The 15,679-nt window shown below is 37.2% G+C and overlaps 1 protein-coding gene across 1 annotated transcript; it reads left to right on the forward strand.

The window, feature by feature from the left end:
• Positions 1–1,178: 1,178 nt before the first annotated feature.
• LOC116179264 (transmembrane protein 68-like) lies at positions 1,179–2,534 on the forward strand. The gene is made up of 5 exons (XM_031499013.1): positions 1,179–1,530; positions 1,582–1,749; positions 1,809–1,999; positions 2,044–2,247; positions 2,292–2,534. The coding sequence occupies exons 1-5, from the start codon at positions 1,317–1,319 to the stop codon at positions 2,409–2,411; spliced, it is 897 nt and encodes a 298-aa protein (XP_031354873.1). The 5' UTR covers positions 1,179–1,316; the 3' UTR covers positions 2,412–2,534.
• The last annotated feature ends 13,145 nt before the right edge of the window (positions 2,535–15,679 follow it).

The following is a 15,679-nucleotide window of genomic DNA, read 5'->3' on the forward strand; positions in this document are numbered from 1 at the left end:
TTAAGACCAACATAAAACAATTCGACATTCTAGAAACTTCTATAAATTCTAGAAATTTGTTTGCCTTTATTGTCCCAGAATTATGTTCATGCCCTACGTCATAATTATTAAGGATCCTCAGATCCTTTATAGTTTTGTATTGTGGTCCATCCGTACGTACGTTGGTCCATCCGCGCGTCCGTTCTTATGCTCTCTAACTCTTTTTAAGTGGCCGATTGTGTTGAAATTTGGTGTACGGGTACTTTGGACATTAAGGACGGACGCTATTGTTTTTCAAGAAGCTGCTTCAACAGGTACAAAAATTATAGGACTTCGAGCGAATCGGGAACAGGAAAAATGCGGGCTCAATATAATAGAAATCAAGATATTTCATTCCCTAGGTCATGTATCGAGTTCGAACTTTAGCTAGATTATTCCCTATGACTCTTAGATGTGTAACAATTCCATTCTCTTCTCTGTGATAGAGGTCAAAAGTTTTAGAGCAAGATGTACCCGTACATATGGATTTGGAGTTTTAAACGTTTTCAAACGCATTATCTTGATGCTGAAAGAGTAAATCACGAGCACATTTGATAACCGCATGTGTGTGATTGAAAGATGTTAAATTATTTTTCTTAGGTCACATGGATTTTGATCAACATATGTCAAAATGGTTATTTATGCACCAAGATCATTGGGAAAAAAACCAAGAGCATTATCTCAATGACCAAAACATGAATTTGATCTATTTTTTGCGACCACGTGGATTTTGATTAAAACATGTTAAAATCGTTATTTATGCACCAAGAACGCTGGGAAAAAGACCAAGAGCATTATCTCAATGACCAAAACATGAATTTGATCGATTTTTAGCGACCACATGGATTTTGAATCTTTTATTCTCATTCTTCTGATGGTTGTAATATACAATTCCCATGGCTTGTGGATTTCATTCTAATTTTTACGGATGCCATATGGTCACTCGATAAACAAAAAAATTATGAAACCAGTCATAATAAACACTTAGTAGTTCATTTGGGAATTAATCTTGACTTTGCCTTGATGTTTGTTTCGTGGGAAATCTTGACGTACGCTTATAGTACCGCGATTATCCATACAAAAGTCCGTTGAGGGTCTCATATCAGCATATAATCCTGTTTTAATTTCTACGGATTTTCATTGTACAAACCCACAGCACCGATTACTCTTTAATTTCAGTGGGAATGTATTAGAGACAAACATTTCTTGATACTTGATACTTTGGCATATGCTTGGCGTAGAGACGAAAATTTTTTCTTATCAAAATACGCAAATAAGCGCGGGTGTCAAGAAACATCATGGTGATCGTATGGATGTTATTGCTACTACTTGCGGTTATTCTTCTTCCATTTATGATAGCTGTTTTACTATACCAAAGTGCTTTAATTGTAACTGTTTACGTGATATACTGCAAAATATTACGAAAGCCATATGATCTCCTTACTACGACAAATAATGTTGCATCCAGAGCGCATAGATACACATGGTACCTGCATGGTCGGATATGGAACGGTGTGTATAATCAAATTTAATTTCTTTCCACCACAGCTGATTATGTTTTAGGCTATGAAGTGCAAGGATTAGAAAACATACCCGATTCTGGACCTGCTTTACTCATTTTTTATCACGGAGCATTGCCTATAGACATCTACTATTTACTGGTGACCGTTTTTTTTCACAAAGACAGGATACTACATGTGGTTGCGGATTACTTCCTTTTTAAGGTACCAGGTGCGTTTATCCTGTGTGTTTTGCAACATTTGCTACTGAAGCGTCTATAATAACTTTAGGCCTGAAGACTTTACTGGATTGCATGGGTGTAATAGCGGGATCACAGGAAACATGCACAAAAACTCTCAAAGACGGAAACTTGTTGGCAATATTCCCCGGAGGTGTTTACGAATCCCAATTTAGCCATGAGTACAATTTACTATGGAAAAATCGAGTGGGTTTCGCGAAGGTTGCCATTAATGCCAAAGTGGTAAGTGACTGTGGACACTTGAGTATGTGACAATTCTTTTAAAGCCAATCATTCCGGTGTTCACCGAAAATGTGCGTGAAGCGTATAGGACACTACGTACAGGAAGATCATTTTTTGAAAAGATCTACAACGCAACTAAATTTCCGTTCACCCCGATCTACGGTGGGTTTCCGGTAAAATTAATCACTCATATTGGTAAGCCAATACCGTACGACCCGGAATTATCTCCAGAGCAGCTCAAAATGAAGGTAACCGGCGAATTTATGCCATTGGCGTCACTGCGTTTTTTCAGGTGGCAAACGCCATTGAAGAGTTAATTGCAAAACATCAGCGAACACCTCCAAGCATTTTGCGAGCAGTGATTGATAGAATTCCGGCATTTAGAGTCAAACACAAAGATCATAAACAGTAGTGGTAGGAACCATGGTTAAAAGATTAAAGGTGGTGCTATACCTGTACTTCCCACCACTTTTTCTTTACAGTATTATAAGGATTACGTAATTGACAGTTGCACCTAATTATTTTTTAATAGAATACCTACAGATAATCATTATTTCTTGTCCAAACTAACAAGAGACTCACAATTTACTGGGTTCATAAACACACGTGGCAAAATCTAACAAGTACAAATTGTGCACAACCCTTGTGCAGGTAAAGCGCATTTTTTTAAACACCCCTACGAAATTTCTTCCATAAATAAGAAAGTTGGCACTGCACATCCTACACAAAACCAAATTTGGAAAATGGCGCTACATTTGCTTTTATTCCAAGAGGCTATGTATCAAATTTCATTTAAATTCCTCCATAAATAAGAAAGTTGGCACTGCGCATGCGCAAAACGAAATTTTGAAACTGGCGTATTCCAAGTGGCTATGTATCAAATTTTATTTACATGCCTAATGGTTATATTTCTTCCAAACGTCCCAATCGCCCTTTGTAGGTACTTTCGTTTGACAATTCAGTCTTAACATATAAGGAATTATAACCGATCACGACAAGGGATCGAGGAGGAAGACTATGGTTAGTACAAATGAATTCCTTTCGTTGAGACCTTTTGTTAGAGTACCATGAAGGATGAATCTAGTCCCCCCCCCGTACCCCCGCCGCCCCGTACTTTGATAAGAGGACAGAAAGAAGGGCAGTAGTTTGTAGAAAACTGTTCCTTTCGTTGAAACCTTTAATTAGAATACAATGAGAGATCCAATTAATTTTTAACCCGTCGGTAATAAGGTCTACTTTGTCTTGTAAGCCGGTAGGACTGAGAGGCGTCCCTCGTCCCACAATTGTGGGAGGTTGCCAACCACCTCCTTCAGCCACTCAAGGGAATTTTCTAGGGAATTGTTCTCGAACGATACTCTTAGGACCTCGCACGAGTACCTCTACTCCCTCAACATGGGTGCCAGCGTAGCGCCTTTTAGGGCGCACAGACACTGGTCAACAACTTTGGCCAGGTAATTTTGTACCATATCCACCTGGTTAGCCTACCCAGAGGGTTATATTAGTATCTATGATCGCTACCTTGAGTTGCCTTTCGGCAGCTTGCTTGTAACTACTTCGCGGTGCTACAGCCTTACTGACACTTGCCTTGGGTTAGGGCTGTGGTCTGCCCTTCTTCGTCGGCGGTTGGGTTGGTGTTGAGGTTTGGTGACTTCTAACAAAGGTTGTGGGGTATCCTGAGACGCTGCCTGTGGTTTATCAGTTTTTTCGATCTTCATGTTAGAAGAAAGGCGTTTCGTCCCTCTAGCTCCTCACCCACCACGGAGCCCAACAACAACACCGGTCTACTTTCAGCTAGTCAGTCAGAGGGAGAAACCCGGAAAAACAAGAGAAGGGCTCCTCATCCACCATTTTGTTCTCTCCGGGGCTGCTGAAAAACTCCACTACCATCAAGGGGTCCCTGCCCGCGCCACCAGTGGACAAGAAGCCGCTTTCAGCAGGGAAATGAAGTGCTACGGAGAGCAGGGCACAGTTGCAGGATTCTGTCCAAAATAAACGCTGCTGCAGCCCCCGATGAGATAGTCAGTGCAGGAGACTTTGGAGTGTACATTAGCATGCTCACAGTCTCAAGTCTTATGAGCGGTGGTGCAAGATGTTTTCCAAAACTGGGAAATGCAACATTTAACCACTTTCCCTCCTACTTCAGATGCAGCAGACACTCCCCCAGGGCATACCAGCAGGTACAGGTCTGGTGAAGATGGGAAAGGGCCTCCTCGATTGGGATGGAAATCAACTCAAGCAAATGTAGGATGGGGCTCAGGGGGCGATGCACCTGTCGAAAGGCATCCTGCTGCACTACTTGTAAAGGCCAGGCGTGCTCCAACGCTTTTGTTGAGGCAGAAGCATTCACCATCCCTCGTCCATTGGAGGAAGAAGAGGAGGACCTCAGCAACGAATCGATGGAATAGATGGAATTTGGCCCAGAAGATATTACTTTGCTCCATTCAGTCAATTTACAAAGATCGATTCCTTAAAAGAATTTTTCCGATTACTTTAAATGAAATTTTTACGCAATTTCTTAGAGACAACCGATCGTTATTTTTTATACAAATAAAAAAGTACGTTACCTTAATAATAGCATATTCTGGAATCAATGATTTCCCTATGGCACAAATGAATACCGCCCTTCTCGAAAGAGCCCGTGCTTTAAAGCTGAAATGAAACCTAGATCTCCAGAAGAAATACCACCGACGTTTTCTTGGTTTTCTGTTCTCTTCTTGTGAAGTTGATCGGAAATTGAATTCAATCAACTTCAAAGCGAAACTGATTTAATTTGTTTCTTAAAACCTTCTCTTTCTCTTATTTACTTGCCGGAAAAGCGCATTCGTACTTCTATAATTGTTTTTCGATAGTTCCAAACACGCAATCGATCGCACGCTGGTCTTACCGAGAGGGTGCATTTCCACGACAAGACTGAATGGTTTCACGAATAAACGTCAGATTAATTTGCATTCTAACGAAACTGTTGCGTTCGCCATTAAACTAACTGCTTTAAATATTCCTCACGTAATGTTTTTTTACTACCCAAACACAAACTTCAGTATACGTTAGCACTAGGGCTGTTTTTTCTTCTCGTAGATTTATTTTTAAAACGAGTAGCGTGTAACATTTCCGTACTGAATATTTACACGGATTTTTCTTTCTTTTCGCATTCGGTTATTTAGAACTCTTCAATTTCGGATTGAAGGACGGCTTTTGCCTTAGTAGCGTAGCAGGGGCGAGCCTGGATTAGTTCGAGGTCCCTCGTCACCTAGCGGTGACCTTAGGAAGTAGGTGAAGGTAAAGTTAGAAAAAGTCACTTGCCACGTGACGGTGAGCTTGGAAAGTGGATCAAGGTGAGACTGAACGGCACTAGCCTCTTCAACTAAGCGCTCTTCTGTGTTTGACCTTGGAAAGTAGGTCAAGAAAATCTCAGGGTCAGGCAAGTTCACTCGCCGACAGAGAAAGGCCGATCAAAAAAACCAATCAGACCAAACCCACCGAGAAGATTGGAACCTTAAAACCTAAAGAAGTCTTTAGTGGAACACTCAAAGCAGAACCCACCAATCGAAGTGGGGGAAAGCCCCAACCAAACGAGCAAGTCCTGGTCGTGGCTCAACCATAGCCAAGGGAAAGTTTCCGCTTAATCCGTCCTGTGTGGCGCAGTGACGCGGATACCCAATACTGCGACATTAAGGGCCTTTACTAGAAGTGTCTGTGGTTAAAATATCACTGCAGGAGTAGTTAAAGCCTCCACTCTCTGACGAGCCCTCTCTATCAGACCACAGAGAAATATGCCTCTGAGAAGCAAACCGAAAATTCATACAGAGATCCTTGTAGAACAGATTGGGGACTGTACCGCAGGACTTTGCAGGAGGGTGATCGATCAAGTTGATTTAGAACGCCCAACCTAGTCAAGCTTTTTAGGGGGTGTTAGTCTCTAAGCTATATCCCCAAGGACTGGAGGAAGGTAGATGTGGTTTTTATTCCTAAGGCAAGCAAAAAACCCAGGGACCAACCCAAGAGCTACCGACCTATCAACCGATGGCCCTTCAACCTTAAACGATGAGGGTGGGGGGGGGGGGGGATAGTATGGCAATATATAAGGGAAGCTGATGATCTCACATCTGAAGTCTGAAGTTCGGTGTCTAAGAATTTTACATTCTGGGAACTGGAAAATCGGTGATCGAAAACATATTTCTGACTGAGATCAAGGGTTGCTAACCATCTTTTATTGCAAAAGATCTTTTAAGTGTAAAAGGACACTAAGATGTCCTTTAAAAGTTATTTCCAATAAAAATGTTTAAAAGCGTTTCACAACATTTAATAAAAGGAAATTAGAGTCATATTTTCAGTGGAAGACAAGCGGAAAATTGAAGCTTTCTATTACCCATAAATTCGTCCACATAAAGCACAACCTCAGCAAAGTTCCACAACAAATGAGCCAACGTTCAATCGATAAAACTTACAACTTCTCCACATCCTCCCTTACGTTATTATGGGCAAAAGTTTTCTTTGGGCAACAACGAATATGTAACGGTAATCGTGACATTTTCCAAACACCGTTCCATTGTGCTCCGTCGCCCTCCCACGAAATGTCGGCGGAGGACTTTTCGTGTTGGATAGGTAGTCGAGGGGAATGTTTCTTATCTCGAACATGGCAGTAAATCTTACGTTAAAGTTGCAACTCGACAATGTATATCGTCCTACAAGCAAAAATGATCGGTTTATTGCCTTCGAAATGAAGGCACTGCGTCATCGCCGATGGAAAATTGAAATGGGGATAAAATCTCGCTCGTTTATGCGATGTGTTAAGTTGCGAAGAAACGCCGTTCTAATTCTAAACATAAATCGCGTTCGTGCACGGTTTCAGTACAAAGTTGCAATTGCAATCATAACTTTATTGGTATATGCAACTTTGTTAGGAGTTAATATTGACAGAGAGATACTGTTTCATTTCAGATTAATGGGATCATTCGGATTTTGTATACACAACTGCTCTATTTGGCACTATTTGTGTCAATCCTGATGATTACGACTGTTACAATCGATTTCATATTTCAGATATCAGATTTCAAATTTAAGAAGATTTAAGATTTCAGATTTCAGATTTCAGATTTCAGATTTCAGATTTCAGATTTCAGATTTCAGATTTCAGATTTCAGATTTCAGATTTCAGATTTCAGATTTCAGTTTCAGGTTTCAGATTTCAGATTTCAGATTTCAGATTTCAGATTTCAGATTTCAGATTTCAGATTTCAGATTTCAGATTTCAGATTTCAGATTTCAGATTTCAGATTTCAGGTTTCAGATTTCAAATTTTAGTTTCGGGTTTCGGATTTTGGATGAGGTTCAGATTTCAGATTTATCAGAGGTTTCAAGTTTCAGATTTCAGGGTTTCAGATTTCAGAATTCATATTTTAAGGTCTCAGGTTTCGGATTTCGGATTTCAGATTTCAAGGTTCAGATTTCATATTTAAGATTTTAAGGTTTCACGTTTCAGATTTCAGATTTCAGATTTCAGATTTCAGATTTCAGTTTTCAGTTTTCAGATTTCAGGATTTCAGATTTCAGATTTCAGATTTCAGATTTCAGATTTCAGATTTCAGATTTCAGATTTCAGATTTCAAATTTCTGATTTCAAGTTTCAAGTTTCAGATTTCAGATTTCAGGGGTCAGGTTTCAGATTTCAGGTTTTTTTCAGATTTCAGGGTTTCGGATGTCAGATTTCCGATTTCAGATGCCAGATTTCAAATTTTAAGGTTTCACGTTTCAGATTTCAGATGACAGATTTCCGATTTCAGATTTCAGGTTTCAGGTTTCAGATTTCAGATTTCCGAATTCAGATTACCGATTTCAGATTTCAGGTTTCAGATTTCAGATTTCAGATTTAAGATTTGAGGTTTCAGATTTCAGTTTTTAAGGTTTCGGGTTTCGGATTTCGGATTTCAGATTTCAGATTTCAGATTTTAATGTTTCACGTTTCAGATTTCAGATATCACGTTTCAAATTTCAGATTTCAGGTTTCAGGTTTAAGATTTCAGATTTCCGAATTCAGATATCCGATTTCAGATTTCAGGTTTCAGATTTCAGATTTCAGATTTCAGGTTTCAGATTTCAGATTTTAGATTTCAGATTTAGATTTCAGATTTCAGATTTCATCTTTCAGATTTCAGATTTCAGATTTCAGATTTCAGATTTCAGATTTCAGGTTTCAGGTTTCAGATTTCAGATTTCAGATTTCAGGTTTCATTTCAGATTTCCGATTTCAGATTTCAGGTTTCAGATTTTAAGACTTCACGTTTCAGATTTCAGATTTCAGATTTCAGATTTCAGATTTCAGATTTCAGATTTCAGATTTCAGATTTCAGATTTCAGATTTCAGATTTCAGATTTCAGATTTCAGATTTCAGGTTTCAGGTTTCAGATTTCAGATTTTAAGGTTTCGGGTTACGGATTTCAGATTTTGGATTTCAGATTTCAAATTTTAAAGTTTCGGGTTTCGGATTTTGGATGTCAGGTGTCAGTTTTCAGATTTTAAGGTATCAGATTTCGGTTTTCAAGTTTCAGATTTCAGGTTTCCAGTTTCAGATTTCAGAATTCATATTTTAAGGTCTCAGGTTTCGGATTTCGGATTTCAGATTTCAAGGTTCAGATTTCATATTTAAGATTTTAAGGTTTCACGTTTCAGATTTCAGATTTCAGGTTTCAGATTTTAAGGTTTCAGATTTCAGTTTTCAGTTTTCAGAGTTCAGGTTTCAGGTTTCAGATTTCAGATTTCAGATTTCAGATTTCAGATTTCAGATTTCAGATTTCAGATTTCAGATTTCAAATTTCTGATTTCAGGTTTCAAGTTTCAGATTTCACATTTCAGATTTCCGATTTCAGATTCAGATTTCAGGTTTCAGATTTCAGATTTTAAGGTTTCAGGTTTCGGAATCCGGATTTCGGATTTCAAATTTCAGATTTCAGATTGCATGTTTCAGGGTTCAGGTTTCAGATTAAATTATTGCATAAGCGTTCTTTAATAAGCTAGTTTAGTTCAATTCATCTGTAATTCGCACCAAACGGAAATGATTAAATGGAAAATTAATAACTAAAGGTTTCCGTGCTGTTATAGAATTAACAGCTGACTTAACTTTCCCTGTTGTTAATTGGAAACTAGCATTGAATCCGACAAGGTCGTGAAGCTCAAGTAGATCGCGGCGCTTATCGCGACTTCACCAATTACACTTACATGCCAATTACAACGTTGTTAATTCGATTATTGCATTTGAGGATTTCATTCCGGACAATTGAGCAGGTATAATTAATATTAACTAATTTAATGAGTTGTAGCACCACACGGCCGATTGGGCTGGGACTTATAATCAAACTTTGCGCGCTTAATTGAGAAAAACAATGGTGTCAGTTTCAGAAGTAACGACATTTTGGTTTTTTTTCCGCTTTTGGCATTCGCTTTAGTAAATAACGTATTAATTTTGCTATTTTCGTAAATTGAGCCTTTGCCTTAACGTTTCGTTCTGGTTTTTAATTCTTTGAACGCACCATACTGATCGGAGGTTTTCTTGTAGCCCTTTTGTGTAGCACTATTTCAAGTATCAAGGTAGGTACTGTTCATTTTATTTCCGTTAATTTATAAGTGGGAGTTATTGTTTCGCTTTCCTGCACCTAACTGTCTGTAGATACCGCTAATTAAATGGTGCTTTGTTGTTACCGTGATCGATTACTGAAAATTTTTCGTTTTTCCTGGTGCAGTTTTACCTCTGCCGTCCCCTATCGCCAATCTTGGCCAGGGGCAAGGCCGAAATTCACCGCTACCGAGACCGTACGACCGTAGTGCCACGGTACATCGCTTGTGTATGAACATTTACATTATAATTTCATTCTGTTATCTTTCTTTGATAATTAAACATTATTCTAATTGAACTAATTACCCGTTTAATTTTCAAGCCGCCGGTGGGCAAACTATTCCAAGTTTGTCGCACAACCGCAAGCCAGACGACGAATGCTAATGTTTCCGCGCCCCACTTTAAGTTAGATATTCGCGCACTTACACGCCTTATCTTACATTCCATTCTAAAAGTACCTTTGTTAACGGCACAATATGAATCTTTATGATGTACAAAATATTAGCAATACAAAGAGAATTACTTTAAATGGACAAATCGTAGTCTGTTACAACAACAAGCCCAATTAATCGGCTATATGAAACTTTGCAAATAAAAATAACATATAACCCTTGAATATTTTTTATTTTATATTCAAAGTTACAACACCTTTCCCACTGGTATGGATTAAAATATTGTAATATCAACGACGTTTCTAAGAAAAAGCAGAAGCGGCGACGAAGAAACAGTTTGTGTGTCAATATTGTCATTTACTTACACGTATATATAACCCATAACATTACTTGTATATATCAAATTTCTTACTGTAATAAGATGTTATGCATTCATAGTTATGAATTGTGTAAGTTTATAAAATTTGCATACTGTTATGGAGTTTAGGCATCTCTGTATGTAAATTGTTACTTGAAGTTTACAATGGAGCAGTCGGAGAGATGACTCCATTCCTAAGGTGTACTCGTATGCAGTAGATAAACTCGTTGAAGAAAAATGAGTTTTCAATTCTTCGTCTTTAACGAGCCCCCGACTAAGGCGCGCAGTAAAATTGAGCAGCCTCGAGGTTTCGTGTATCCATCCCACGTTTTCAGAACGCTTCTGGCACTTTCCGCGACGCAATTTTGGTAAAAGTGCCCCAATTGTCAATACCGTCTGTCAACACAGTCACAAGCTGACGTAAGATGTCTAAATTGATTATCGGGGATCACGCATTCGTCTTTAATCCTCAAAGGGATCATCTCGTTATTGTCCTGTTTACGTGCGCCCCTAACGCGTGTAGACGATTAATAATTCACGAAGCTGTTGAATAAGACAAATAGGGTAATTGATTCGGGGATTTAATTTATCGACTAAATGCAAGGAAATGAAAGTATGGCGTAATAAACAAATAGGAATGGGAAACCGTGGATAACGAACGGCGCGCTCCTTGAATAGTGATGAGAATGGAGTAGGTATAATTGTGTATGCATTGAATTACTAATCAATCAAGCTTATTTACGTAGTGCCTGTCTCCGCTTTGAAAAAGAGAGGTAAATCTATTCAAACATAAAACTTTGTTGCCTTATTTCCGGCGTAAAACTATAGGAGAGGTAATTTCACTTTGTCTAGCAATTGGGAGGTTTTCCTATGCAGTGCAATTTTAAAACGTATCGCAAAAAATAAATTTTGCAAAATACCTAGTTACTGCGTAATTACTTTACATAAATCAAAATGAGTCGTTACTTTTTTATGAGCCTCCGCATAATATTTTACCAACATAAAATTATGTGAAAATGCGAAGGTTTGTTTCAATTTATTCAAAGGTATTATGAACAGGGAGAATTTACCGCCGCGCATTTTAAAGTGCCCACAAAAAGAGAGAAAATTTTTCCAAAATCGTTCATAAGCTTATTTGCGAGTTGTAAACTTTTTTCTATATTCGATCATGCGGTTCATTGAGTTGCGTTGAATATGCCTATCGGTTTGAGAGGGTCCGTGGTGATTAGTCATTCGTGTGGAAGTTTATTTCGCGGTCTCAATTCGAATATCGCATTTTTTTATTACTGATAGCATACCTAGGGAAATTGATTCAGATTCGATAAAAGCGTTACGTTTAAAACGGCGTTTGGAACCTATCCGTCTTTATCTGTCAGTCAAATTGGTAATATTTACATGATATACACCTTAAATATGCAAATAAATAACTAGTGAAGCTGTCATGACACCTTCAGAAACACCACACTTTGATTAAAACGTTTTTTTTTAATAACTGTGTTACTCCTTCACTAGGTAAATTACGGTACAATCTAACAATTTTTTTTAAATTAAGAACCTTAACAATAACCTTAAACCTAAGCAGTCTGGCATTCATAACTTTGTGGCCGTAATGGTATGCATGTCTTAAAATTAAATTAATTTTTAGCGCATTTTTTAAGAATAAAAAAATGTGCTATTGTTTACGTTTTGTCCGTCCGTCCGTCCGTCCGTCTGTCCATCTTCTTCTGTTCCATCCCACTTCTGAGGTTTTGAACTACTTTTGGGGGAATGGTCCTACAGCTTTGGATTTTTTGCAACACGTAGCCTATACTTTGCAAGGCAGAGTTGGACTGGGTCAAGCATAGAGTGACCCAGTGACCCGGTGACCCAGTTAGTTTACTGACCCAGTGAGTTCGGAGTTCGTGAATTGGTAATGTAGCCCAAAAAATAAGGAAAGCCCTTTTGACATCTCCGTGAGTTGTGAACCGAATTGCATGAAATTCAATATACGTATAGCTTTAGCCATATAAAACGCAATTCCAAAAATTGAGCCTAATTGATCAACATTCACAGTGCCCTTTTTGTTGAAGATATTTAAATAAAATTCGATGCATAGCCACTTGGAATAAAAGCAAATTTAACACCAGTTTCCAAATTTGGTTTTGCGCATGCGCAGTGCCAACTTTCTTATTTATGGAGGCATTCAAACGAAATTTGATACATAGCCACTTCACTTGGAATAAAAGCAAATGTAGCGCCATTTTCCAAATTTAGTTTTGTGTAGGATGTGCAGTGCCAAGTTTGTTATTTATGGAAGCCATTAAATGACATTTCAAACCTAATACACTTTAATTAAGAGCAAAACTAACATCAGGTTTAAAATTTGGTTTTGCACATGCTATAGCCATACCCAGGAGCTCGTTTTTTATATTTCTTTAGTTTATTTACTTTGTGATTTGTTTTACAAAATAAAGACGTGCCCTCAATAATTGAAATTAAATAAAATTAATTATTTAACGCAGCCAAAATTACTCGTGAGATCGATAATTTTAAATTTGGCTAATAAAATACTGACCTGTATTACCAAAAATGCGCTTTAATCATGCATATGCTGATTTACAACTTGTTTAAATAAAAATCGTAAGTTACGTAAATTTCATAAAAGGCATAAATTACATAAAAAAACCGACCTCTCGTAAGTTACGCGTAATATAACAGTTTTTTTATGTAACTTACAAATCGTTTTTTTACAATCCATATCACTAATGGTACTCAAATGAAAGATCTCAACGAGAGGAATTAATTTCTACCAGCCATAGTCATCCTCGACCCGTTTTCTTGATTGGATATAAATAATTCCTTATTTCTCACAAAAGGCGATTGGGACGCCTGGAAGAAATATACCTAGTGGTGATGTCAAAACTTTAAGATCAAATATCTCGAAAATAGTTTGTCGGAGGAAAGTCCCACAAAGGCAATAGTTATTTACATAACAGACAGGAAAATGATACATTACTGGTGAGGAAATATTGAAGGGCGAGGCTCCTTTGGGGCCGAGTACTTTAATTTCCGCGTCTTTTAATACAAAATTTCAATTTTTATATATAACTTTTGAATAATGTCAACCTGTTAGTGATGACATGAGTCATTATAGACATTTGGAAATGTCTTAAATGCGGCCGGTAAAGTGACAGTGTGGCCGGTAAAGTGACAGGTGCGGCCAGTAAAGTGACAAGCGGCAGGAAACGTAGTCTGCTCTGCCTCTGTCATGGAAACTCAAATTTCCTGACAGAAAGTAGGCATGAAAATGAAGGATTCAGGACGATTTTGGGTAAAATGATTTGTCTGGACGAGTAATATCCATTGGTGAAGTCGAAGCGAATATCCTGAAAACGAACAGATCTACCGGCGATGTAACAACTTAATTATAAATATCTCGAAAATGTTGGAGGAAGGTACCTACAAAGGTAAAATGCCATAATTCGGAGAATTTCTCTAAGGGCCTGATTCTTTTTGCATTATATGTCGTATAATTTTAATGTATGCCAGGTGACCTTTAAACGTTTATGTGTAAAGAGTCCCAACCTCATTACTCATTTACCAAAAAAGAAAACGTCGATAAATATATCATTCTACTACCTTATAAGCTAATATTTGATTACTATTATTACTATATTACTATATTACTATATTACTATATTACTATATTACTATATTACTATATTACTATATTACTATATTACTATATTACTATATTACTATATTACTATATTACTATATTATACGTCAGAACCCATTTAACAGAATGAAAAACTATAATAGCGACAATTTTGTGATATTTATTTTATAGCATATCTTAGATTGACATTTTAATAGGTTTGAATGAGTAGGCTAAGCCGTTCTTTTGGATAGATAGATACAGTAATCACTTTATCCGTAAGGGTAGATAAAGTGAAACAGATGACTGTGCATTCTAATGACATCTGTCATTCTTATTTCAAATGCACGTTATAAAATGACGTTCAGAACATATGACATATTCTGTTTCTATGTCACAACGGTAGAACCTAAGCTTGCTACATTAAATTCAGAATTGTCAGAAGCATTACGATGATTTATATCGCTTCTGCTATAAAATAAAGTTTTATATTATGCACGACGATAAATGGAAACTAACCATCTCGTGAAAGTTAATTCACTCAATGGTTAAAATATCCCTTTCTGGTCTTGTATAATAAATAACTATTATTCCTAGGGAAACAAAAGTTTGTTTTACAAAAACATTTTTAAACAAAATATTGAACAATGTACAAATGCTGTATAATACCAAAAGATATTAAACAGAGGAACAAGGAAGCTGCGGCAATACATCGCTGTCGCAATAGTATAATTAGAACTAGGTTACAATTATTACATTATCATTAATTCATAAGGTAACAATTTATTAAGAGTTGTGAAACGCAAGCCAGCAATCTGGCCGCGAAATACTACAAAGGCATCAAGTTTCAATGGAAATTTAGGTACTATAATTGCATACGTAAAATGCAACGTATGTCAACTAATGCAATAAGAAATAAGGACACTATGTCAAACAAACACAAATACGTCATAATTAATTGTATATATAAACTGTAAATAATACTCAATAAATCACTATCGATTTGAATGTCGTTTAGTCGTTGGGGTTGCGAGGTCTCCAGTCTTTCAATTTGTACAAGTGACGGTGTACAGCCTCATCTAGCAACCCCCCGTCAAGCAGTCTTCTATTATCCAGAAGATTGTTCAAATGCAGTAACTAAGGGCGCTAAGGGTGTAATATATAGAACGAAGGTATTTCACATCACCCCCATTAGAAAGTAATTTACAAATTATATCACTTTTAATTGTTGTCCCTTTCTTAATAGTATAACAATGAAATTCCATTAACAGCAAGTTACGATTGTATAATATGATATGGCAGTCAACGCATTGGTTTAATGATATACGACACGGCCATGGAATTATTCCTAGAAGAATTGTATTGTACACTTTGAGGCAAAAATGCATGATTGATTCCCAAATGAAATACTAAGTGTTTAGTATCGGTTATTTTGATTTTTTTTCTCTATCGAATGAAATAAAAATCCAATATATGTCGTCCATAAGAAATAAGAAAGTTGAATTTTATTCTAGAACCATCAGAAAGCTGAGAAAAAGTTACTAAGAGTCTGTTAAAACTATTTTTTGAAATCTTTGAAAATAAATGAACACTAGTTCATTTTTGAAAACGACATTTTTCGGTATTTTGACTTCGTTGTTTGTAGAGTTACAAGAAACTCTGAAAGGAAAACTTAATCTACAGAAA

Source organism: Photinus pyralis, unplaced genomic scaffold (genome assembly GCF_008802855.1).
Source record: "Photinus pyralis isolate 1611_PpyrPB1 unplaced genomic scaffold, Ppyr1.3 Ppyr1.4_LG8, whole genome shotgun sequence".
Taxonomy (NCBI): domain Eukaryota; kingdom Metazoa; phylum Arthropoda; class Insecta; order Coleoptera; family Lampyridae; genus Photinus; species Photinus pyralis.